The sequence below is a fragment of the Falco naumanni genome, chromosome 7, assembly GCF_017639655.2.
Source record: "Falco naumanni isolate bFalNau1 chromosome 7, bFalNau1.pat, whole genome shotgun sequence".
NCBI classification, from domain to species: Eukaryota; Metazoa; Chordata; class Aves; order Falconiformes; family Falconidae; genus Falco; species Falco naumanni.
In genome coordinates this window covers 64,195,518-64,219,895 of record NC_054060.1, presented here as the reverse complement: position 1 = coordinate 64,219,895, position 24,378 = coordinate 64,195,518, and the positions used below count along the sequence as shown (strand labels likewise).

General features: G+C 40.9%; 1 protein-coding gene across 6 annotated transcripts in view; it reads right to left on the bottom strand.

The window, feature by feature from the left end:
• Window positions 1-24,378, bottom strand: part of TTLL5 (tubulin tyrosine ligase like 5) — a 136,710-nt gene that overhangs the window by 62,654 nt on the left and 49,678 nt on the right. For all 6 annotated transcript variants that reach the window (XR_005828831.1, XM_040600419.1, XM_040600421.1 and 3 more), the window contains 8 exons: window positions 24,008-24,299; window positions 20,466-20,586; window positions 18,635-18,781; window positions 16,273-16,373; window positions 12,557-12,690; window positions 11,841-11,954; window positions 11,037-11,447; window positions 10,184-10,374 (listed from right to left, as the gene is read on the bottom strand). Coding sequence is in view for 5 of the 6 variants with exons in the window: in XM_040600419.1 (XP_040456353.1) it covers window positions 10,184-10,374; window positions 11,037-11,447; window positions 11,841-11,954; window positions 12,557-12,690; window positions 16,273-16,373; window positions 18,635-18,781; window positions 20,466-20,586; window positions 24,008-24,299 (1,511 nt within the window). In the remaining variant the exon portion in view is untranslated. The remainder of the gene's footprint in view (window positions 1-10,183; window positions 10,375-11,036; window positions 11,448-11,840; window positions 11,955-12,556; window positions 12,691-16,272; window positions 16,374-18,634; window positions 18,782-20,465; window positions 20,587-24,007; window positions 24,300-24,378) is intronic.

The following is a 24,378-nucleotide window of genomic DNA, read 5'->3' as shown; positions in this document are numbered from 1 at the left end:
AAGGGAAGAATTGGGGCTAACAGGCTGGGAAGTGTGAAAACTGTGTGTGTACCAAGGCTGATCTGGCCAAAGGCCTGTGACATTCCTTCTCTGCTCGTGGAGCTTACCAGCTTACAGGATATACATATGCATACAGAGCACAAGTGTTCCCGTCTCCAGAAAATGTTTCAAAGACCTGCCAGAGACATTCCTGGGAAACCTGACAAACTTGCAAATTCCTTTGTAGTGTCTCCAGCATATGCATCCATTTAACAATAACAAAAAAACCAAAAAAACCCCCACCAAGTTAGAGCTGCTGCTGTGGATGGCTGAACTCCTCCATTCCTTCTCCTGAAAAAGTCAGGCTTTCATTTAGACAATCTCTGCCTCAAAACTTCCCAGTGGGAGTAATTTTGATAAGGCACAGTCCTGCCAAATGTTTGATGATCAGGGCATAATCTTTCCCATAACATGAGTTCTAGCTGCTCAGCCTGGCCCATTTGGTGACTCTCTGCAGATGTTGCTGCATCCTAACAAAAGCCTCTGCTCCCATTCCCTTTGGAGCCTCAGAGCAGAAGGGGCTCAATTTGAGTACTGCAGAAATTACACTGACATTTTCGCTTCCTACCACCTCTGCTGAGACCAGTTATATTCCTGCTGATGCCACAAATCAGTAGTGTTAAAAGTAATTCTAGATCCTGTGTGAACAGCATGGGGATGAGGAGGAGATGGGGCCCTTCAACAGCACAGAGCTATGTGAGAGAGGAAGGAAAACGTCACCCAAGACTTCACCTCCTGGCTTCTTGCTCCTCTTCCTAGTTACAGTGAGATGCTTTTTTCCCTTACACTTCCCTTCCTCTCCATCAGTGGAGAGGTAAAAGCCCACCAAACAGTAACATAAGGAAAATAAGTCTGATTAAGACTCGGATGAAGTGGGCTGAGTCAAGGTAAGGGACTAACACGGAAAAAAACCCTTTGGTGGGGAAAATATTCCCACCGAATTTCTGCAAATATCTGCTGTACCCTGAGTTTCATGGTCTTTCTGCAGCCACCATGTTGCACTGCTGAGGTCTCGAACTGAAAGAGTTGATACCCGCTGGCCCACTGGGACTTGTACAGTGTGTTTTGGCACATGAGCGGTTTACTTTGTGGCACTTTTCCTCTGCTGAGGACAAGGCAGGCCAGAGTACCGCACCGTGTAATTGAGACGGGTAACTGAGGAGTGGTGTGGGTTTCCATATTGTTGTAGCTGATGTTAAGGTGAAGCTCACTACTTTGGGATTCCTGTGGCATATTATCCCCACAAGGTCACTCTGGGGCACTGTAAAGTACCTGTTCCAATTCTTCCTCTCTCTCTGTCCTCATCCTAAGGTTTAGCAAACTTATCTACTTCTTGCTAATTTCCACCTCCTGTCCAAGTGAAAAATGTAGAATGAGAGAAGTACCCCATCCTCCTATGAATCTGTCCACATGTTTGCAGGAATCCTGGCTGCCTAATCTTGGGCACTGACTAGCTGCATAGCAGAGATGGAGGCAGCTCAGTATAGCCCTTGCCTGGGTGGTCTGATGTTATCCCTGTGATTAAACTCCCTGGCTAGAAGAATTGGAGCTGTTCCTAATGATAGCTGGGTCCTGAAATCTCACACTCTCCTTCACAGAGAGGGGCAGAGCTCCCACCAGGCCTCCCCTCCTCCACCTCTTCCTCCTCCTCCTCCTGGCGAAGCTGGCCAATTCAACCACATTCTTCAGCTCACTAGCATTAATAACTACAAAGTACTACAGCCTGGTACATATCAGCTGCAGCCCCGTACACCAGCCAGTGATAGGGACCTCACACAGATCCAGCACTGCAGAAGAAAACCTTCTTTTTACCTTACAGCATATTTCAGAGAGAAGTAGCATGCTGTTTACAAAGAAAAAAATGCATACATATCTAGGATCCTGCCACCTGGCTTCGGATCTACACACATGCTGTGCATTTTAATGTCCTGCCTGTAGAAAGTCCCACAACACAAGTACAGAGAAATATTTTATGCTAAACATACATGAAATAAAGACTTCAGGATTAATGCCTGGTAAGGAACACAGCAGAGGGAAAAGAAGCCTGGATTATTTTGGTCACAGCCTTCATCCATCTATCCATTAGGATAAGCCAATGGCTAACAGTAGGTACAGCCAAAAAAACCCTCCTAGTTTATCTGTCCAGAAGTAAAATAGTAGCCAGCAAGGTCCCTATAGCACAAATGAAGACAAGAAAAACAATTAGTCCCTCTAGAATGATAGGAACTTATTGAACTGCGTCTTCAGGCTTCATTCCCCAATTCATCATGAATGTATCTGCCTTGATTCTCCAATAGTACCGTTACTGTCTTAGGCTTATGCTAGGCAATGGACAAACTGAACACAAAAATCTCAGGACAATTGAAAAATTCAACTGAGTATTATTAACACACTGACAACACTGCAGGCAAACAATGACAGTACACACATTGACAGAGACATCACCACTTTCAAAAATAATTACCCATCATTTGCATGCCATAACTAAGGAAATTGCTAATTCTAGATACTGATTTCCTCACAAGTGTCTCAGTAACCCACTTACCATAAAGGAAAAATTTAGCTTGACTACAGTAAAGCAATGTAGTAAAGAGGTCATAAATATGGAAGCAGCAGCATAGCACACGTTCCTTAATACTAAAGACAAAAGGTCAGTTCAGAGCAATGGCCCAGCAAACTTGCTATCCTGCCTGACATATTTCAGAAGATAGAAAAACTTCTACTTTCCATGCATCTAACTGAACATCTTATTGCTAAGGAAAATTAATTTGTTGTTTCTGTATGTTAAAAGCTAGGGATCTATCATTTGCAAAACGATCATTATTTTGTCTGAGGTAGCAATGGCCTGTTAAGCTTTCTGCCTTAATGGTACCTTGCTGTAGGAAGTTTCAGAAAGTATATTCTGTGAAAATAACTATTCACTTTTAGAACCAGTTTTTACTCTGATGTCCTTCTACTAAACTGAATATCCCCTTCTTATAAGAAACACTAATAAACTGAGCTTTATTTACCTTGTCATCCACTGCTCTGTATAATCCCTTCATACCTACCTCCTCCCTAAACATACTTGGTATTTTTGCTTCCTTGTTAAAAATGCATTTTGCAGTTAATTGTTATAGTCATTCACCTGTGAATCCCAGTTATTCTTCTTACATTCACTTTAGGAATGGCAACCAGAACTGAAACATTTTCCAAGGGAGGGCATGTAATTGCTGCTTACATAATTACATACTATTTCCTATCCTGTCCTTTAAACATGATGATAATTTGTTTGTTGCCTTTACTGCTTGACTTAGAACACTTACCTTCATGGAGCTTTCTGGAACAAAACTAATTTTTAATTCCCTAAATTATTTATTTGAAGCTTATTACTTGAAATGGTTTAAATTATTGCTTGTCACATCATCAGTTATTTGTAAACACCGGACTTTCTCTGCCTTCGTCTTGTCCAGTTAATGTAGTTAAATTTCTCTTTGTTAAATTAGCTTTTCTCATACTAATCAACAAAAGAATACAGATGTACTGACAAATAACCAGGAGGTAGGCTCAAGTTTAAGTTTAGAGCACACACATAGCTTTACACTGGTTGAACATCTGGACACTTGTAGCCCACATTGTACTGAAGGTAACAAGAAGTTACCTCATGTAGTGAACATGAGCTGCACAAGCATCTGTTCACACGGATGAATACTATGGAGTAGTTAATCTACTGTAAATTCACACCCCTTATTACCTTAAAATAACTTGCTTTTATATTCATTCTTTAGATAAAATACGCCAGTCATTATGAACCTCCTCCTTGCAAATCTTTGATTTTACACTCCAGCATGTGTATTCTGAGTTTTCAGTTATCCACTTGCTGTATAGCAAACTGGCCAGTTGTTGGTTTTGACAGGGTTTCTTTGTTGTTGGTTGTGTGGTAGGGGTTTTTTTTGGGGGGTGGGGTGGTGTTTGGGTGGTTTGTTTGTTTTCTTTTTTCTTTCTGTTTTTCATCTGTAACAAAACTTTACCTCCCACCTTACAGAGACCTGGCTTGCTTAACAGCCCTTGCTGAAAGCTTGTCAAAAACTTTTTTGAAAGTTTGAACTCCACTTCCACTAGATGCTATTTTTTTCAGTTCCAATTCTAATAGATCAAGACACAGGTTGGGTAGTTCGGAGAGTTTTTTTGATCTGAATTATGTTTATCTGGGTGAATTAAAATTCCATTTTAACATCAATTTAATATATATCTGCTAGTGGAGCGAGATTCGCTGCTTTAATTTACAGGAAACGTTAGGATCCTTATTACAGGTAAGTGCATTTATTGCCTTTCTGTTCTCTTACACCAGTTTTACCACACCTTTCAGTAGAAACTTTGTCACTTTGTGGTTTGTTTCTGAACCTAAATGTACACTGTCCAGCCACAGAAGTCTCACAAAACATTTTTTTGCTCATCGTTGCTCCTAGGAGCTTAACTTCATTACCTGGAAAGAAAAATATTTCTCTTCTGTACGTACTACAGTGAAAAATAATGCACGAGATATTTAGTATCTCTAATGCCCATATCCTCTAAAATTTGTTTCTACAAACCTAGACTATATCCCCCCTAAACGAGAAATTAACCTATCCATAGCATATTTAAGGAAATCTGATTTCCTGTGGCATTCCCACACATCTCCCTGGCTAATAACCACATTATTCACAAGTCTGTTACATATTATATTTTGAAGATCTTTCCTCTCTATGTTCCCCCAACTCACAAGGAAGTAGCAGCACATGTTGCATCTAGATCCAAATTAGAAGCCTGTTCACTGCTAATTAATATATGCATTCTGACTGGCTAGGCAGCTGTCCAGCATGTTGAATTCCCCTTGGTTTTAGCCCTCAACGGACACATTCTCATGGGCCTTGCACTTCTGTACACTTAACATTTTTCATAAAATGGAAAGATGTTACAGGTAAGATGTACTATCTTCAAGACTGATTTAGTTGAAACTTGGGGAATTTGGACAGGGGCTTTCTCTTCCTTATATGTTTTCTTAAGACCTTTTGAGCTCAGATACCTCCTTATTATCCTACTCAGCCATGAACTTATCAGGTTAATACTGGATCCTCAAAGATACACGTTTTCCATAGAGATCCCTGTGCTGCTAACTCCCAAATGTCCTGGTTAGTTAACTAGAGGAACACCTTGTTATTTTTGGATACTATGGAGTACTATAGTTAGATGGTGAGTACTGCAAAAATCAGACAGTGTTTGAAAGACCTCTTATGGACAGAGGTACATAACTCTCCCTTTGTCACAAACTTAAAATCAGCTTTTTTATTGGACTTATGTAATCACAAAAACATTGTAAATTTGTGGTTTTAAATAAATAAAATGGAATAAGATTCCTCAGAAGTAGAAACTAACATTCCTTCTTAACAGTTATATTTAAAGATTCTCCCTAGCAGCTTCACTGCATTTATTAATATGTAATGCTGAATATTTTATCTTTCTTATTTTGACAGCAGACTGTCATACTCCAGTGTGTCCTCAAGGCAACACCTTTCCTGCACTTACTATTAAAGACAGCTACAAAAGTTACCCAAACAGCTGCTCCTTTTCTAGTCTAATATATAATACTGCTCCTCTTTTCTCTCTATTCATCTCTCTTTCATTCCTGCAACTGGGCAGTAAGGCATCATACAGTGAGGCAGGAGATTAAGTGATGACTTACAGGCTTCAGACCAATATTTCTATTGTGTAACACTGTGAAGGCACCTTTGTTTTTCCATGTTATAAGCCTGCAGATGCACTGTGAAATTTTATAATGAAAAATATTTTTCAAAAATACAAATTAATGAAATGCCAAATGTTCTCACACACTTTTTGAGACAGTCTGTGAGGACTGAAAACTGTGTACAAGGGAATGAAATCGCACTTCAGTAAGGCTTTACCTTCCTACCATCTCCACCTCCCACATTATAAGAACTGTTCATTTTATGAGTATCACTCTGAAGTTCCCATCTGGCATTTCAGAAGTGAATGAAGAGGACTGACAAGAGAGAAAACTGATGTAATCACAAAAATCTTGTTTTCTTAAGATGACAGATTTTAAGTGTCTTGTTCAAAGCTTGACAGATACTTACACATAAAATCTTCCCTTTGAACATTTGTCACTTCAGCGGTCAATTGGCTTAATAAATTAAACCATTCTAAATCAGAAGGTAGAATACAAGAGAGCAAGAGAGAAAATGTGAAACAGGTGCTTTGGGCATGGGTAGGAAACTGTGAAGAACAGCAGAAACTGGACAAAGACAGAGGTGGACTCCCAACCATAATGGCAACATCATTCCAAGCACAGCTGCTGAGGTTACATTGCTGGGAACCCCGGAGACCCATGCTAGTACACAGATACCAGAAGCAATTATCACAAGAATGGGAATAGAAAACAAGCTTCCCAGCTGCTCTTGGAAGGAGATAATGTATTCAGAGTGCCCCCGCCCCCAAGACACAGCTGGGCACAACACAGGGAGCCAAGGCACAGACAAAGGCATTCAACTCTCATAGATGTTCTTGCCCTTGGAAAAGAAACGCGGTCGACAGCAATAGTAGTATTTTCAAAAGTCTCTCTTTCATACACCCCCCCAAATCAATAGTCCTAATCTTGCCATTAAACATAATTAAATCCAAATATCAAGTCCCTTTCATACCAGCCAGGTACTTTCCAACAAGGTAGACTAACTACAAGTTTCTGGAGTGGCTTCATTGTACTATTTTTGTTATTTAGGTAAATGATGTTCTTTTCCAGGGGTCATCTTCATGCCAATTTATTTTAGAATGCTTTTAAAGTAAAAGGACTATTACATTTCAAGTGACTTAAACAGAGGGGTGAAAAGGGGGGAAATAACTCAGGCTCCTGTCTAAAAATGCATAGGGAAGTAGTGCCCTGATTAACTAAATCACCCGCATACAAGCTCTATCTCTAACCTCCTCTCAGCCTTCAATCCCTTACTTTTCCTGTCCCAAAGCCATCATTTTCATAACCCAGAGTTCTTAAACACTCCCACACCAGTCTTTCGCCCTTTCAACACATACCAATGGCCTTTGACTTCTTACTTCTCTCCAGCTGTTTACTTCCACATGTTTCTCTACCTCCTCTGCCCCTCCTGGTTCAGACCAAATCCTTGTCTGCCCAGACCTATAACCATGCAGTGCTCAAAAATAACTTCACCAATATCTACCCTTCTGCAAATCACTTCCCAGACTGCCAGCCTACTCCGTAAAGCCTGCACTCCTCCTGTTCATTCCATCCCCCTGCTTCAAATCAGCACCCACCCCTACTGGCTCAGTGCCAGGTGTTCCGGTTCCAGGTCCCTCAACAATCAGCCCAACACTTGCACGGCTCCTCCAGTTTTGCCTGTACAGGCATCTGCTGCCATATTATGCTTTTATTGTATGCTGGTACCTCTTGTCACCCCTCATTGTCATACCAGCCTTGTCGTCCCCCAGAACTAAAAGCCTTGGTCCTTGTTGCCAGCAGGCTTTAAAAGCCAGTCTTGGATCAAAAAAAATAATCAGAATGACTTAGATGACAGAAGAGTAGAATATGTCTAGGGAAAAAAAAACTAACCCAAAACTCAAGTAGCAGCCATACGCTTGAGCTGCATTCCTTTGGGCCTTGCAGTTACACCTGAACCTTCCAAAACATCACCGTTTCATGTATGATTAAAATAATAGTCTCAGCTTAGTAATTAGTGTGCCATAAATTCAGTATTGAAGAATCGGATTGCCTTAAAAGAAAAACTGTTCTCAACTACACCACCCAAATTTTCATACTTAGCAATCAGATTTCATCTCTCCAAAGGGATTATAGCATAAACATGGCCTGGAGAACCACAGCAGAGAGCAGATGTCTAGGGCTGAATGAATGCGGGCTCAGGAAGAAAATTCATTGTCAGATAGAGCTCCAGCTCTAAACTGTTCGTTGACTTGTGAATCCCTTTCTACACGGATCTTTTTCATGACAAGAGAAGACCACCAAGACACAACCCAACCCCTATTTCTGTATTTCCCTAGAGAAGCAAAGCCTGTACAAACACTATGTAGCCAAATACAATATATATCAAGGTCACTCAGAAAATGTACGCTGTCTGCTAGGAGCTAAGGTCTTTATTGTTTGCTTGTCTTGAATAAGGGAATCAGCACCTTCATTCTCCTTCCATACATCTCCCACCTCTTCTATGGTAAAGTATCCTGGGAGAACCCAGAAGCAAAAAGCAATGCAGTCATATTTACCATGACCAACACATTTCCAGAGCTACCACAGCACTTCATATCCACTTTCAGACTTGAGTATACCTACCTACACTGACTGACTGACAGGTTTCAGCCTCCACCACCTACAATTACCTTTGTCACCCAACACAGCTGTGCTCAGGAAGCTACACAGCCCTTCCCATGCAGATCTTTGTGAATTCCGTTCCCCCTTTTATACTTCCTAATTTAACTAAAAGTAACTAGCTATGGTAGGAATACCAAAGTTTAAAAATCATCTAATAGCTATATAAATGGCAGCAAGAGGACAACTTCGGTTCTCTAGACAGACCTAACAAACCACAACATTTGGAGCCAAGTGGGAAATGAGTGATTTTATGGAGAGAGTCTATGAATTTATTTTGAAAAGCTCTTTTCTGAAAAGACTGAAATAAATTAAGATTCATTTCAATTTTTTCCCCAAATATTTGTTTAGACACTAATTTTTATCCGTGGAAGCAGTTTCCACCATATGTTTAGCTTTCAACAAATCAGCATTTCCTAAATGAAAATGCTTCACTACCAAATCTCTTTGGAACAATTTTATTGACAAAGTTTAGCTTAAAAAAGCTGAATTCTGATTTCATTAAGCGAACCAGACTAACAGCTCTGAATATTACTGGACAAGCAAACAAGCTTTTCCCAATGTTCCCCATTCCACTTCAAGCTCTGAAAGATCAAATTCTCTAAGTACGGTCTGGCTTGATGCAAGATCAGGCCTCAGCATCACTGGTATATTCAGCGCTCACATTCTCTGCTGAGTCCATCATCAAGATGGTGGTTTGTTTTTGTGATTTATCCTTTAAAGTTCAAGACCTATCTGCAAAGATCAGAGTGCCAGTGTTAGTTTTGGAACTGCTCAGACTGAATCAAAGCCTTTAACTAGAATGTAGAAGGGTCCAAACATCTATTCAGCTTCCTAGAGTTATAAATGCACTCCACCTTTTGAAAAAGATGTACTGCCAGTCACGCAACCAGATATTCAAAATCCAAACATATAACAATAAAACTGAAAGAAGCAAAAAACAGTGAATAACAGTAGCTATTACAACTACTAAACATGCCTCAGAAAACTTAGCAAAGTATCACTGTTAAAACAATACTTCCAAAAATCAAAGTACCAGAGTGAAGAAACTTAAACTGTTTGTCCCTAGCAAGTAAAGAGGGGAAAAATTTATTTCCAAGGTGAAGTGCCTACCTATCCTGGAGAACATCCAGTTGGCAGCTTAATTAACTGAGAAGCGTCCAACTTGAACACATCTGATGAACTCAACTACAGCATATTTTAAAGAACAAAACATGACCACGTGTGTAGCCATTTAGGCCGTAACAACTCAAACAGAATTACAAAACTAAGTGGAATTCTACCAGAAGCCAATGTAAATTTGATCTATACCACACGTTTAGCAGAAGGATTATCATATCCTACGCTAAGCACTTCATTCTGTCTTTACGATGTTATGTGAATATAGGATTTACATCAGAACCCATTCTGCAGACTTCCATTCCCAGCACTGTGATGACACACTGGAGGAATGAGGAAGCAAATTGCACAAAAGCACAAATCTGAGAAGACTTAGGTTTATTGTTTAATGAGACCAAGCATGGATTTGGTTTTTTAGAACATATTTTCTAATCCAGTCTCACTTTCTTCTATACAAGGATTTTACCAACATTCTTGTCATCTCACAGAAAATCAAAATTCTATTTGCTGTAAACACTTTAAAACAATAATACGACAGAAATTGATTTCATTAGATTTACTCCTTCCAGTATGTCTCAGCCCAGTGCTGACACAGAAGCCTGTGACAGACTGATGGCCTTTTCTGCTGTCACAGGGACTCCAGCTTTACTGCTTACATACCTGCTGTGTAAGGAGACTGATGTGGCTTGGTGGGGAATACTGACAGGCTGCTTGCTTTTCGGCCAGCTGCTGCAGTTCTGCTGCTACTACACTGGGGCTATAACGTTTGCCCTGGGAAGAAGCATCTTCTGCATCTTTGTGCATCCTGGCTGAGCCCACGCCCTGCCCACTTGGGCTGCGATGGCACAAACCTAGCAAACAAACATTTGGATATGCTTAGTGCATGGTATGTCAGACTCTCAGCCTGCTGCTCACAGAGATACAAAAGCACATATGATACTTTCTGCAGATTCTAAGGAGAATACAACCCTCTGTTCTGCATGGGTATTGCCTATATAAGCTTTCGTCAATTCCAAGCCTATATTCTCTTTATTATAATGTATCTAATGGCACCCAATTCAAGAGAATATTGGCTGCTGACACCTAAGATAAGTCTATAGAGTTTTTCCTTAAAAACAGATGCCCTTAAATAAGCTACTCAGTTGGAAAGTCAGATTTATTTTAATGCTAGAAAAGTTGTCAACAGCAACCCTAGTGAACATTTGCTGACCCTGATGTACAACCTAAAGCAAATGTATACCATCGTTAAAACAAAAATTAAAATATATGTATCAGGACCACAGCTATTAACCTGTGTGTCGTTCCCAAAACTTTCCTCATAGATTACAGTCTGCATCTATAAACCCTACAGTTTCTTCTACCCTTCAGATTCCTTACAACCTAAAGCTGCATTGGTAAGCCATGTTCTACAAGACTCAATTCTGGAAATGTAAAATTTCTAGCTAATCCAGAACAGAGATTACACGGTCTCTATACCGAACTAACAGGTTATTACACATCTCAGAATACTTACCTACTTTTGCAGAGGATGGTCGGCACAACCTTTGGCTGTAGATCTGAACAGCTCTCTGAAAAGATGAGAACGGGCCAATGGTATAGCTACCAGAATGACAATGGCGTAACCCTGCAAGGCTAGAAGTATCACTGGACACTGGGTTTGTGGAGACAGAGCAGCTGTCAGGAGCTGTGCTCTGTGAGGAGGGCAGTGGGGATGAGGACTGAATCGGCCTGGAACCCACTGGAGGAGCCGGCAATGAATGGTGACCAGGCACCTGTGAATTTTCAGAGGCTGCAGGCGGAGATGGTATCCAGGAACTGGTACTTCTCTGGAAGGTGGCACCAGAAACAGAGGAAGAAGCACTAGGAGCACTGCACCGAGGTAATTTCACTTCAGCATTTAAGGAGAAGGTGGATCCTTCTGGAACTACACAAAGATAATGAGCACACTTCATGAGAAAAACCTGCATTTCAGGTCCTTCAAATAATAACAACATACCAAAGATAACTCAAACACAGTGAAGCCAAAATGGCCTCATCTACCAGCAAACACAAGAAGAGGCTCTACATGATGCATATCCTCTTTCAAAGCTTGCCATATCTAGATCTTCCCTCACAGAAGAGCAGGTAACTTTCATACTGCTCACTCTACAGTATCTTCTCTTGAGTTTAAACAAAAAACCTGCAGAATCTTCCCCAGGACTGGGCATTTGAATCCCCAGTTTGAACCTGAAGGTTCCAACCTTTTTTTAAAGGACTATTAAAAAGAGTATGTGCAATTGTTATTTTTCTTGATGATTATTTAAGCCAGTTCACTTACAGGTTGTTTTTACTTCTTTGGGTTTATAGCCTTTTAATGCTCCTTCTGCAGGCAGACCTGCAACTGAACTTTTGGGCTGATCACCTTTTATTTTTTTCACCACCTCAGGATGCTCTATAACAAAAATCAAGGAGTTAGAAAGTAGAACAATGCAACCGTGATATCTTTAGAATAGGACTGCAGAATTTAAAACTTGTTACAATGGACTTTCTTGCTAATATTTACTGTAGACCATGCAACTCTAATGATCACAATTGTACTGACATGGACTACTGGATATGTATAGCTGGCAATGAACTTCCTCCCATGGAACACCTAATTAGGGTCAAATATACAGACTCTGCATCCAATGGGTATGCTCACTGTAGGTAGTACAGTTTAACAGGCCTTGATTTCTCTCATCCCTTACTTTGATTTCAGGATTCCCTGTTCATTTCAAATCTCAGTGCCTTCAGTCTGTTCATTCAACTTTTAGTCATGAGCCACTGTATCTATTTCTTTATAAACGCTAATGCAGATTCATCCCACTTTACTTCAGGCAAAGAAGGTATGATTACGTTACTCTAGTCTTCCCAAAGTCAGTGGAGGGGGCAGGGGGGAAGATATGCAACCTCAAGAAACCTTAGCAACATTCTGGGGGGCCTTTTCTCTTTCCATAGACTGAAGTTATACATTTGTCTGGGCAACATCATCTCAGAACTGCCTGTAAAACTTACCACCTTGAAGCTGTTTATCTGACTGGTTACTGGTGTTGCTGGGTTTTGTGCTTGTGGAATTTGCTCCTAGGAAGACACTTGCTGACTTGTTTCTGTGTGTGTAAAATGTCAGCACTTCTTCCAGGTCACTTTCACTACAGTAAGGAAAGAAGAACAGATGTAAGTGAGGATTCCAAGCTTTCCTGCATTCACCTAACAATCAAAGACAAGAAATTATAAGGAGACTGAAGAAGGGAGTGTGGAAAAAAAGGTGAAAGTCAGACAAGGTGATGATTTGCAGTAATGATTTGCTCAGTTCTGCACGGTAGGACCAGAAGGAAAGGAACACGCCTTGGTTAAACCTGAGATTCCCACTGAAATGCCATTTTCTTATGTACTAGAAAATTCAAAGCATTCAGGAGCCTTCCCAAGATAAACAAAGAGTGAGTGAAAACGCCAAACATATTTTTGGTGAGATCAACAGGAGAGATTCAGTTCACAGCTAAATTTGTGAATCTTCCCCATGTGTTCTCTAGAACAAGCAGCTATCTTGTTTATGACAGAACTCAGCTCAGCTTCTGTTTTATAGTCATTGTTAGTAATTTCAACTCAGCAGTGGGAGGAGGAGAAGAAAGAGAAGGGAAGAGCTTTTTAATTAGCCAAAACTGTAGGACAAACAAACACAACAGTCCATATTTTTGTAAATCTCACGACACTTACATATGTTTCTTGTTTTCTTTACAAGAATAGAGTTTAACTGCCCCGACGTCCTAGGCATCTATGGGTCTCAAACTAGTATCAGTTACTTGGCCATTCACATTAGAGCTCGTGCAAGCTATAACTCTAATTGTTTTTATATCTAACATGCTTTCCTTTTGCTTTATAGTGTTGCCTCAGCATTAGGTAGTGAGTATATGGCACAGCAAACACCAAAAGCGAGAAGTATAGTGCCAGTAACACTACAAGATAACATGACACAGGAAGATAAATTTGCATAGCAGCAATTATAATCAATCCTTCAAAATGCCCTCTGCATATCACACTTGCACTAGTCTAAGCCTGCCTGAGCTTTGGTAAAAGCAATATCTAGAGCTGAAGCCACTGGCTTTTGGACCTTCTGCACACTGCAGAGTTCACCTTTTCTTCCAAACCAGTGAGAATAGAGGTGAAGAGGAAATGTAAGAATGAAAAGTCGCTGGTGGAAAGGTGCTTTAAGCTTGTAAGTGAATTTACCAGCATATACTTTCCACATTGCACTGAGAATGTTTAGAGGCAATAGCTGTAGCATGTGTATAACTAAACACAATGCCATCCATGTGATATCAAAGTTAGAGAGTCAATGAGACAATCCCAATTATTAAGTGGCAACAACGATTACCCATTTTCTCCAGTGTTGCGTTCACTGTACTGCAGAACAAACACTCAAAAGTGGAAATCTACACCCTTTGCTTGGCTCCAAATAACTAGCTCACTGATTTAAGCTTCAAGCACAATGCCAAGTAGTGTCAGGTATCAGGTTTCAAATGTACCTACTACTTCATAAGAAGCAAAAAATGATCGCTAGAAATTGTCTTAACATTGGCAAACCGGCTTTTGCTGTTTTTTATCGCTCAAGCAGGTGATCCAGAAAAAATTTCCAGCCCCTGCCTAGACTGTGCATCAGGCCATGATGGCACAGTAGCCCATAACACAGAAACAGAAGAGTATGCAGTTCTGCCCCAAACAGTCATCTCTTAGCTTTTCTGGCCAAAAGCAAAAAATCCTGCCCCAAGAGGCAGCAGTCATTTTAGTGGCCAGAGATGTCAGAGAACCAAAAGCATGTTGTGGGCCCACGTAATCTACATTTCTAGTGACAGGAGTAGATGCTATGGTGTACGGTAGTCAGATGTCTTGAGTATGGTTTCTTTTATAGAACATTATCTGAAAAGCAGCGAGATTTTTCTTGGAGCCCATGAATCTGTCACAGTAATGACTCCATCAATTATACTAGCAAAATCTAAAACTCGTTTCCATGAGAATGTAGCATCAAAAGAGAGTGTGAAGCCTCCTGAACTTTAAGAAGCCTCAGCTATCATCCACTTCTAATCAGTCACTGAGAGTGGTATCCAAACAGAGAAAAAGAAAGAAGTTTTGTAACTGATTACAAATAAGCAGCAGTGACTGTCAACCTTCCCAGAGAAGATAGAAGGGCATTAAAAAGGCCGGTGAACTCCAGCTGTGTTCAGATACTGATGGGGGTCCTTGCCCATATAGTCATGTCATATATGGGTCAAATAAAGGAGTGGAAAGGAATTGGATTTTGTGCTCAAGGGCTAGAGACTTTGAGGACATAATTCTGGTTTGCTGAATATTTTCAGATCTCTCCATAGTCAGATAGCTCTAATACCATTGTTTTTCATACAGTGCCTTATGCCATAAAGAGTATTTACCTATTTTCAAAGTATGTTTCCTATCAAACTCCTGATAAGTTTAAGGCAGATAAAGTTCAGAGCATGCGCTATTCGAAAATGCTGCTTTTTCATTGTGACAGTAACGGCTTGCACTGAACTGCCTTAGCAAACCAAACAAGAGGCTAGGACAAAGACAGGGAGTCTAAATCCCTTCCTTCCTCACCTCAGAAAGTCCAGACCTAGAGAGTTCCTGAAGAGAGGCAGCAAGCATGAGATTTGTTTCCGACAGCAGAAACTTGAGAGCCAGAGCCACAACTGTTCAACCACAGCACCTCAAGGCCATCTGAGCAGGAGCTTTGTTTTCATTCTCCTTCCAAAGTACTGCCACATTTGCTCCAGCATCACAGGAAAGGAGACCATTAGCTCACCAGCACCAGTTTGAAATTTACACAGACCAGGGCAACCACTGTGTCATGGTTTAACCCTGGCCAGCAACCAAGCACCACACAGCTACTCACTCACTCCACTCCCCTCCCCTGCTGGGATGGGGAGGAGAAACAGAAAAGGTTAAAATCCATGGGTTCAGGTAAGAACAGCTTAACAATTGAAATAAAGTATACAATTACTGTTGTTGTTGTTGTTGTTAATGAAGAGGAGAGGGAGAGAGAGGAATGAAACCCAAGGGCGGGGGACACGCACACCAAAAAACAGGTGACGCACAATGCAATTGCTCACCACCCACTGACCAATGCCCAGCCAGTCCCTGAGCAGCAATCGGCAGCCTCTGCCCTGGCCAACTCCTCCCACTTTATATGCTGAGCCTGCCTGACATTCTATGGTATGGAACATCCCTTTGGCTAGTTCAGGTCAGCTGTCCTGGCTCTGCTCCCTCCCAGCTTCTTGTGCCCTCCTCACTGGCAGAGCATGGGAAACTGAAAAGTCCTTGATTTAGGGTAAGCACTACTTAGCAACAACTAAAACATCAGTATGTTATCAACATTCTCATACTAAATCCAAAACACAGCAGCGTACCAGCTACTAAGAAGAAAATTAACTCTATCCCAGCTGAAATCAGGGCACACTGCTGTCCTTTGGGAATCTACTTAATGGTCAAAACATCCACTGTATATCCTCTATGCACCAGATGCCAATGCTACAAGTGTTTGGCTGCTGCAAGGGAGAAAAGAGAAAAGACAAGTTCTCTGTCCCCCAGCAAGAGCAGGAGCAGATGCTATGGTCAAAAAAGGTATCTAGAGGCTTACAGATCAATCAGATCACCTTTAGAACAACTCCATCACATTCAGAGCTGGGACATCCTTTATCAAAGGGAATAAAATCCATTCCTACCTTGCTCTGGTAATAAAGTTCTGAAAACCTTCAGGATTCACTCCTTCCTCCTCCTCTTCCTGTTTCTTTTTTGATCGCTTCTGAACCATCTGCTCTGTTTCCTGTTAATAAGCAGTATCAGTAAGTGTCTCTATGTAGTCACTTTATGTTCCACAGCATAGCTACAACTCAGAGAAGACAAAAAAGCAATTTCATGGGATCTAAGAAAAAAAACCATCAAGTCCAAAGAGCCATATTATAAGCATTTCACTATGTGCAACAGAATGGATAAATATAGACAGCCCCAGAGACAGCATGCTAAGCATACGCTAAACTCGTTCCTCCACCTGACATAACTTATTAGAATTGATTTGCTGAGAAGAGGTCAAGTCTTCACAAATACATGCTGCTCCTTCCAATATACTCTTTGCTGGGAAATAAGGAAGTATGGAGGGGAAAAAATAGAATCATTCTTTACAGATATTAGATCCTCTTTCTACTTTTGCTGTTTCTGTCACAAATACAGAGCTCTTCAAAATAGCTTTTATTTGAGCATCTTTCCCAAAAGGAGATATTCAGGAAGAAAGGAAAACAAAAATATAAAATTACATTAAAAGAAACTCAATCAAGGAGGTATGCTGAGGGTATCCACATTTCCTACTGTAAACTAGGAGTTCTCATTTGAGTTAATTTCTCTTGTCATGCAGCAAATTGCCAAAGGCTTATCTACATACCAGAAATACACTGCTTTAGCAAAAGCAAAGAAAGTAAAACAGTATTGTGGCAAATATGGATTTACACACTAAAACATACTGGAATAAAGCATGCTAAGCCTCCGTGTGTGAGAATGGGAGCAAGCTCTCAGATAAGTGATCTTTCTATTTTACACAATAGAACTTGTTGACACTAGAAGTTGTATTGATACAAACATTTTTGTTAATTAAAAAAAACCCTACAGGCCTGTCTGAAATACCTATACCAGCACACAAACTTTATCTGACCAGACTTGACCTCCCCTTCATTGTTTCCTACTGGTAGTTTGAGCATTCCCAGGATGAAAGGGTCAGATAGACCTTTTGAAAGATAATTCAAGAGGGGGAAGAAAAAGCCACTGTGGGACATGTCTCTACCCTTCACTACTCATGTAAAAGTCAGGACAATGTGATCTGTTTTACTCAGTTTGTTGGAGGTATTATTTTTTCTTCTGTGTCACTACGGAAGATACATAACTGCTAGTAGGAGTCCCCTACTAAATCTGAAGTTACAAGTCAGTTAAAGAAGTCTGTATGTTGGACTCTGACATCAAAAAACCTCATAGCCTAAGAGTCTCTCAATGGCTTAAAACGTGTACGTCCTAAAACCTCAAGTGATCTGTTCTCACTTGTTTTAACTGAGAAAATATGTTTATGCACTGATTTATTACCAGTTACACAGCTTTAGTTTGTGAATTTACTCAAGAGTTAGCAGAAAATCCTGATGCTTGAATACAATTTGAGTGGAAATTAGATCCAAAGCAGCTGCGTTCTTCACTCACCACAGAACCACCCAAGTGTTTTGTGGTTACTCCTAACAGAGTAATTCCGTGAGCATTAGGCATACAAGGCACTCCCTGGAACAGATTTGGTTCAATACCAACCTTGCTTTGACAGATCAAGTTACTAGATGTCAGTTCTGACAAGGTAATGTAAGTGAACATCCTCTGCTAACTGTAGGAGCTTGGAGGCCTGTGGGCACAGCAGGCTCTGAAAGCAAAATTTAAACTACCCTTGTTCTAACACTAAAGAAATGCTAGAGGGCAAAGAAAAGGGGAAGCTGTTCTTGCAAAACAAGGATTAGCATGAAACCACTATGCTAAATACATCTTTTACATCTAAAGAGGTGAAAATTATTTAAATTAGGACCTACTTCTCCTTATCACTGCACATGCAGAGTCCCATACTACAGACAGGTAGAAGTCCCTCCATATACCAAACAGAGTTAAAATACATATTTCATACTGTTCTGTATTAAAAATTTAATCTCTAAAAGAAGCATCACAAAAATAGGGAGAAATGGGAAGAGGCATTACAAAGCACTAAAATCAAAGACAAACCAAAGAAAAAGCAAGCTGCCAGTTAAATTCCACTTCAAATCAACATTTCTTTTTACTTTTGTGTACATGATTACCGGACTGCATATATGATGTAGTAAAACCGTTGTCATTCTCACAATTTGAACAGACAAACTACCATTACTGGATGCGCAACTGTGAACAGACCACATAAATTACAGAACAGAGCCTTAAAAACACTCTGCTTGACAGCAGCCAGCAGGAGATACTTTAGAAGATGACAACAGAAACCAGAAGAGCTACCAAAAGAAGAATCAAGAAAGAATTAATCACCTTGTTATAACAGATTATGAACTCGCCCAGCTGGTGAGCCAGGATACGACGACGATCATTTAGTCCTAAACGACGGCTGGGGAGCAGCATCCTCAAGGACTGCTGGAGATTGCTGGCAGCTCGTTTCAGAAAGCGCACCACAAGTTCCTGCAAGCAAGACAGATGGAGTTAACATCGGACCAGCTTCAAGATGCGGGTAGAAGAGAACAGAGCAGAGGTACTACAGCAGCTAATGACTGGCAAGAACTAAACACACTGTCCTGCAATGTACATTTTTAATATAGCCCTAAAAATCCAAGGTGGGGGGAGAAGACTGACGGCGTATCTTGCCTGAGGTGGGTCAGAATTGGGAACACTTGTGGAGTGTTTGTCTGAAAAGCATGGCAGATGAACAAACAAAACCACCAAGCAGCAAAAAGCAGCAACACAAAATAACCTGTGAAGTCCAATACCTTAGCAGAACAATTTCAAAAAATTTAACCTCCGATGTGTTAAAGAAAGCCTGTGGTGAAGTCTACTGACATAAAACCCTCTCAGCTCTATCACAGGGAAGGGGATCTTGGTCAGATATCTCCACTACAGAGATGAGCCCCATTTCATCACTTTTCATATATGTATACCAATTGCCACAGCCTCTCCACAGCAACAGATTACTGCATCTACAGCCATGTAATTCCAATCCCTCACCATGTCTGTTTGACCTCTGGTGGGGAAAACATATGGCAAGGCAAGATGCATCCTGTGGGTGTTTTGAACCCTTTCTGTCTCCCCTCTGGATTTGCTTTTGGTTAGGAGCTCTGCTAATGCATAAATGAGCAGTCTCACGGCCAAACTATTGGATTTCACAGCTCGCCTCTCACTGCCATTACTCCAGGCTGGTTTGATCTGTTATTTTAAACATTATTTTTCACAGTACAGCAGACAAAGTGACTCTCAAAAAGCCAGTTTTAATTTCCACTTGGAAAGAGAAGGGGTAACATTTTCCACTGAGTCGACTGATTATTCTTGACACACAATTTTATCTCTGAACTGCACTGGCTGCTTCCCTGCAACGTGCGTTCAGCAAGAATACGTTTGGATTTGCAGAAGGCTCAAGAGCCTACTGTATAAAGCTCTTTTTAGGAAGGTTTGTGAGGAGATCTGGGCTTGCTGCACTCTAAAATGTATATACATCAAATATAGGGCCTCAAAATACTGCCTAGAAAAAATAATCACATTTAAAAAACCAAACAAACAAACCAAAACACACAAAAAAATAAACAAAACCACACAACCACCTATGCTAGAAAGTAACTCTCTCTCCTCAGAAGCTTTTATTCCCCCCCACCCCACCCCCCCTCTATCTAGAATGCAAAGAAGATTCCTAAGCACAGACATCTGCAAAGAGTAAAACACTACGTAGGAGAAAAGCAGGTACCTGTTTGAAAAAGCTTAACTAGGTACCTGTTTTATTTGAGTAGATGCATGCTTTAACACAGCGGAAACCAGATACTGCCAAGTAATCTTAAAGAATCTTAGAAAGAAGAATTCAAAAGTAGGTAAGCTCAGAGATCAGTAAAGGAGAACCAGAGAATCAGCAAAAGATCTGAGCAGCTTGGATGTCAACCACACTCTAGCCCTTAAGAGCTGCCTTCTTTATCGCGGCTCAGGTATCAGTCAGCAGCCTTTACCTTGTCTGTATATTAAGAAATACAGCACTGGCAGCTGGACAAAGAAAGAAAACTATAATCTCAGTTGGACTTCAGTTCTTCCAAGGAAGGGAATTGGCCTCAAAACTCTCAAGGCAGATTTCAGCTCGGCTTCTCAGTCTCACCAACACAAAGTTTCTTACCATTTGCTCATCCTCTTTGGCAGCCCAGGCAGGATTCTGGATCTGGTCACCAGCCTCCTTCATCAGTCGCAACTGAACGTGCTGTAAATAGGCAGAGAAAGCCCTGCGAGCTTGCACTTTGCTGTGGACCAAAAGAATCAGTCAGCTATCTTCAGAGTATTAATGGGAAGAGTTACAGCAGTCAGGCATAGCTTATGGACCCAAGTACAGTCAGCAAGGACCTCCTAGGTGCACAAATGTTGAAGCTCAAGGCAAGAAAGACCCCTTCACCCCACCAGTATTGTCAAGGAGACTTCAGTTCACCAAGATGGGGTAGGTATTGCAGGAGATACAAAAGGCAGCAGACTAAGTTCTAAAACAGTCACCAAAAATGGAATGTTCTCCTTCCCTTTTCACATCCTTAACCACGCTCCTCCAAAAGCCAGTAACATGAACATCAGCAAAACTGTGTATTTTTAAACCAAATTGAAGGCTCTCTTGGGCCTCTGTCTTCACAAGCATTTTGAACGCCACAACAACAGACCGTAAAATAAATAAAGGGCTCTGTACTGGTGCCAGAGCTACAACAAAGGCCCTGCAATTCCTATTGGAAATGAAAGAATTAAATCTGTGAAAGTGAGCCCTTCCCCTGCTGGCCCAAGGACACAAGCCAAATTTCATTGAGCAAGGCACCACTGGAGAATGAAAGAACATCAGAGAAGTCTGCTGTGCAGCTGGCTGAACATGTTGGGAAGCTGTGTGCATGAACTGAGGAGAGGATTGGGGTAGGACTGGGAGGGACACATTGCTTTTCATTCCCTCACAATGGAAGTCACTTTAGCATATGCATCTGTTGTGAGAGAAATTGCTGAAGGTTTTGCCTAAATCTGTTCATTGTCATCTTGGCCTAAACCCTCTCCTCCTCCACTCTGCTCTACCAATCTCCACTCTTCCTCATAGTTTTTCCCACAGTCCCTACAAGCTGTCCCTTGGATTGCCAAGCATGACTTCTCCTTTCCTTTTCATAAGAATGTAGAAGCAGATGGGCTTTAGTGTCAGTGACAGATTCCCCTTTCATCACAGAAAATGTCATCTTTTCTATAAAATTATCAAGTTTCATCTTTTATTATTCCTATCCTCAAAGTCACCCAGTTCTTCCCATATTTATTCCACTACTTTTCTCTCCTGTTAATGACTCAGAACTTTTTTCCAGCAGCAAATTTCATTAGCACATTTCTACATTTGACTTCATTATCAAGATCAGCTTCAGACTGATTCCTGAGGAACCTCACCATTTTTTCCTCTACTAGTTGTCTGATTTTTAGGAATATTCTCAGATACTTACACAGTCCTTATGACTCCAGGTACATGAGTCCCTGAAATTTCATTAAAAACTCAGTCCAGAAATATCTGTAAATTTCATGATCACTTTGTTAGGGTTACATAAAAATCATACAACATAGTAGCACTTACAGAGATCGACGCATCGATTTAATGTATTTTAATTTTTCAGTTCTTATCTAAAAGTATCCATGAATCTGCTTAATCATTAGCTTTTGATGCTTCTGGAAGACTATGCCAGGCCCAAAGAGGGGCTAAACAAATGATGAGTTCACAAAAGTCTCAAAACTAACATCCTCTGTGGATAGCTGTACTAGTACTGCCAGAACTAAAACATGATAAAAACACCCAGTTACAATTCCTGTCTTCCAGTGAACTACAGAACGCACAGCAGGTCTTTTAACACCTTCGAGCTCTATATACTGCTAGCCACCACACCGACCTATGTTCCACGTGTGTGGAACAACAGGAGAACATTCTAAACCCAGACTAAGAATTAATGCTCTATACATCAGGCCATCATATATCAGAAAAGGCTCTCCCCTGAAGGCTCTCTAGGGCTGCCAGGTTTGTTTTAGGTGGAGCTCAAACAACTCATGACCAGAAGTTCAAGATTTGCACTAGCAGGAATTAAGGAGCCCCTGTTATCAACATCAGCACAGTAATACAGTTCTTTGCCTGCACCTGATAATTCCGTGATTACAAAATGGGAAACTGGAGAAGGTCCTTGTATAACACTGCCTCTCCTCTGGCGTGTGGAATATTGAAACCTGAGGCCCTAAATGCAGGAACTAGTAATTTCCTTTTCATTTTACTTCCCTAGGAATGGCACAGTTGGGGGAGCATATTTCATTCAACTGTGACTTCTTCATGAGTAACACCTAGTGTGTGGAAGGCAGAGAGACTGCCTCATCAGGCCGACTAAAGGAGAGAGTAAAGTCCTACCACTTGAAAAAACAACTGACTACAACAAACCTGGTTTCTTTTGGATGAAAATTTCATTACCCCAGCTCCTCTGCCTGTTGATCCCACAAGCAAAGCTTTCATCAATGACAGATCAGACTGGGCCAAGCCCAGCACAATCCTGGAACATGAGGTCACCACACTTCTGTGGGGAATCCCAACAGGACTGGGTACTCAGCAAGATTCTGCCAGAACATCAGACAAAGCTCATGTTCCTGGCAGGAGTCGGTTCTATATATAGGTAGATGACAGCATTGCTATGTTCATCCTCAAAACAGGTTTCAGAATCTTCTCTGTCATGACAGTAAGCGTCCTTGCCACAAGAATACCAGAACAATCCCCAAATCCATTTAATAATTCATAAATCCTCTCAAAAACTAAACTAAGACAGCAACAACAAGCAGAATTATTTTCTCTACCTTTGGACGTTTTTCCACAGAAAACATAACGTTGCTTCTTATCTAGATGTAAAATCCTACACAGATATATATGATAACTCTTGTTGCCCTTCCTGTCCCTCTGCAGACAGACAGTTTTACTACACACATTTCACGGAAAGACTATGCTTCTAGACATCTAGTAGGACCCTGGTTGCTGTTATTCTATAGAATCTCCAGCACCTCTCTTTCTCAAGCGACAGAGCCATGCAGGAGAACGTACCCTGCTTCACACAGTCATACTCAACAGCAGGCAATGAGATGTTTCAGTAATTTGTCTCTGTCAAATGACCTCCTGCCTTGTTCTCAGGAGGTGATGACCTTGAGCAGAGATTTTATCAGAGATAAAAATTCTATCACCAAAAATGAGAAAACTAATTTTATGGAGAGGCAACACTGAGGTATTCCTACCCAACCGTTCTTGGATAGTTTAACATATGTTTATACCCACTTTTTTGGAAGTGCAAAGAATGAAAAGACAAATTTTAGAATTCAATAGCAGGCATCCTGCATTAAGACAGAGGCATTTCAGAAGCCTGAGCTGACCAAAGAACAGCTTACATCACCAGACTAAAGAACAGCAATGGAAACTATGGGTTATGCTTTATACTAATCAAACAGGTCAGGTATTTAGGTAAACTGTCAGTCTTTGCAACTATCTCCCTTCTGTGCCAACTACTTGCTATGGCAGCCCAGAGCTAAAACCAAAATCCAGGCCCCTTTCTCTAGGGTCCTCTTACCTCCTCACATTCATCATGTGGCACATTTTAACTGATACTAGTTGTTAGTCAAAACTCAATGCAACATGCAAAATTCTCTCACCTCAGGTTTCCATGCTTTTGAAGAATTTGCAGCAAGTTAAACTGAGATTCTGAGTCTTTTTTTTGAAGCAACAGCTCTCCTCCATCTTCAGTTTTCTTGTCAAGTTTTTTTGGCAACCTCTCCTTACAAGTAGTTTTCACCAAGTCAGAGAGCTTTGCCTTGCTTTTCACCTGGGTGTCCGAAAGAGAGCCCACAGTTCTATCCAGCTCTTCATCTGCATCTGCATCTACTGCCTCTTCCTCCTCACCTTCTGTGTCTGATTTGAGGGACAGTTTTGTTGTTTCTGATGTCCCTGTAGCAGAGGAGAAATTACCTATGCTGGTTAAGAAGAAAAAAAGTGGGGAAGATTGCTCCGCTACTTATGCCCTTTG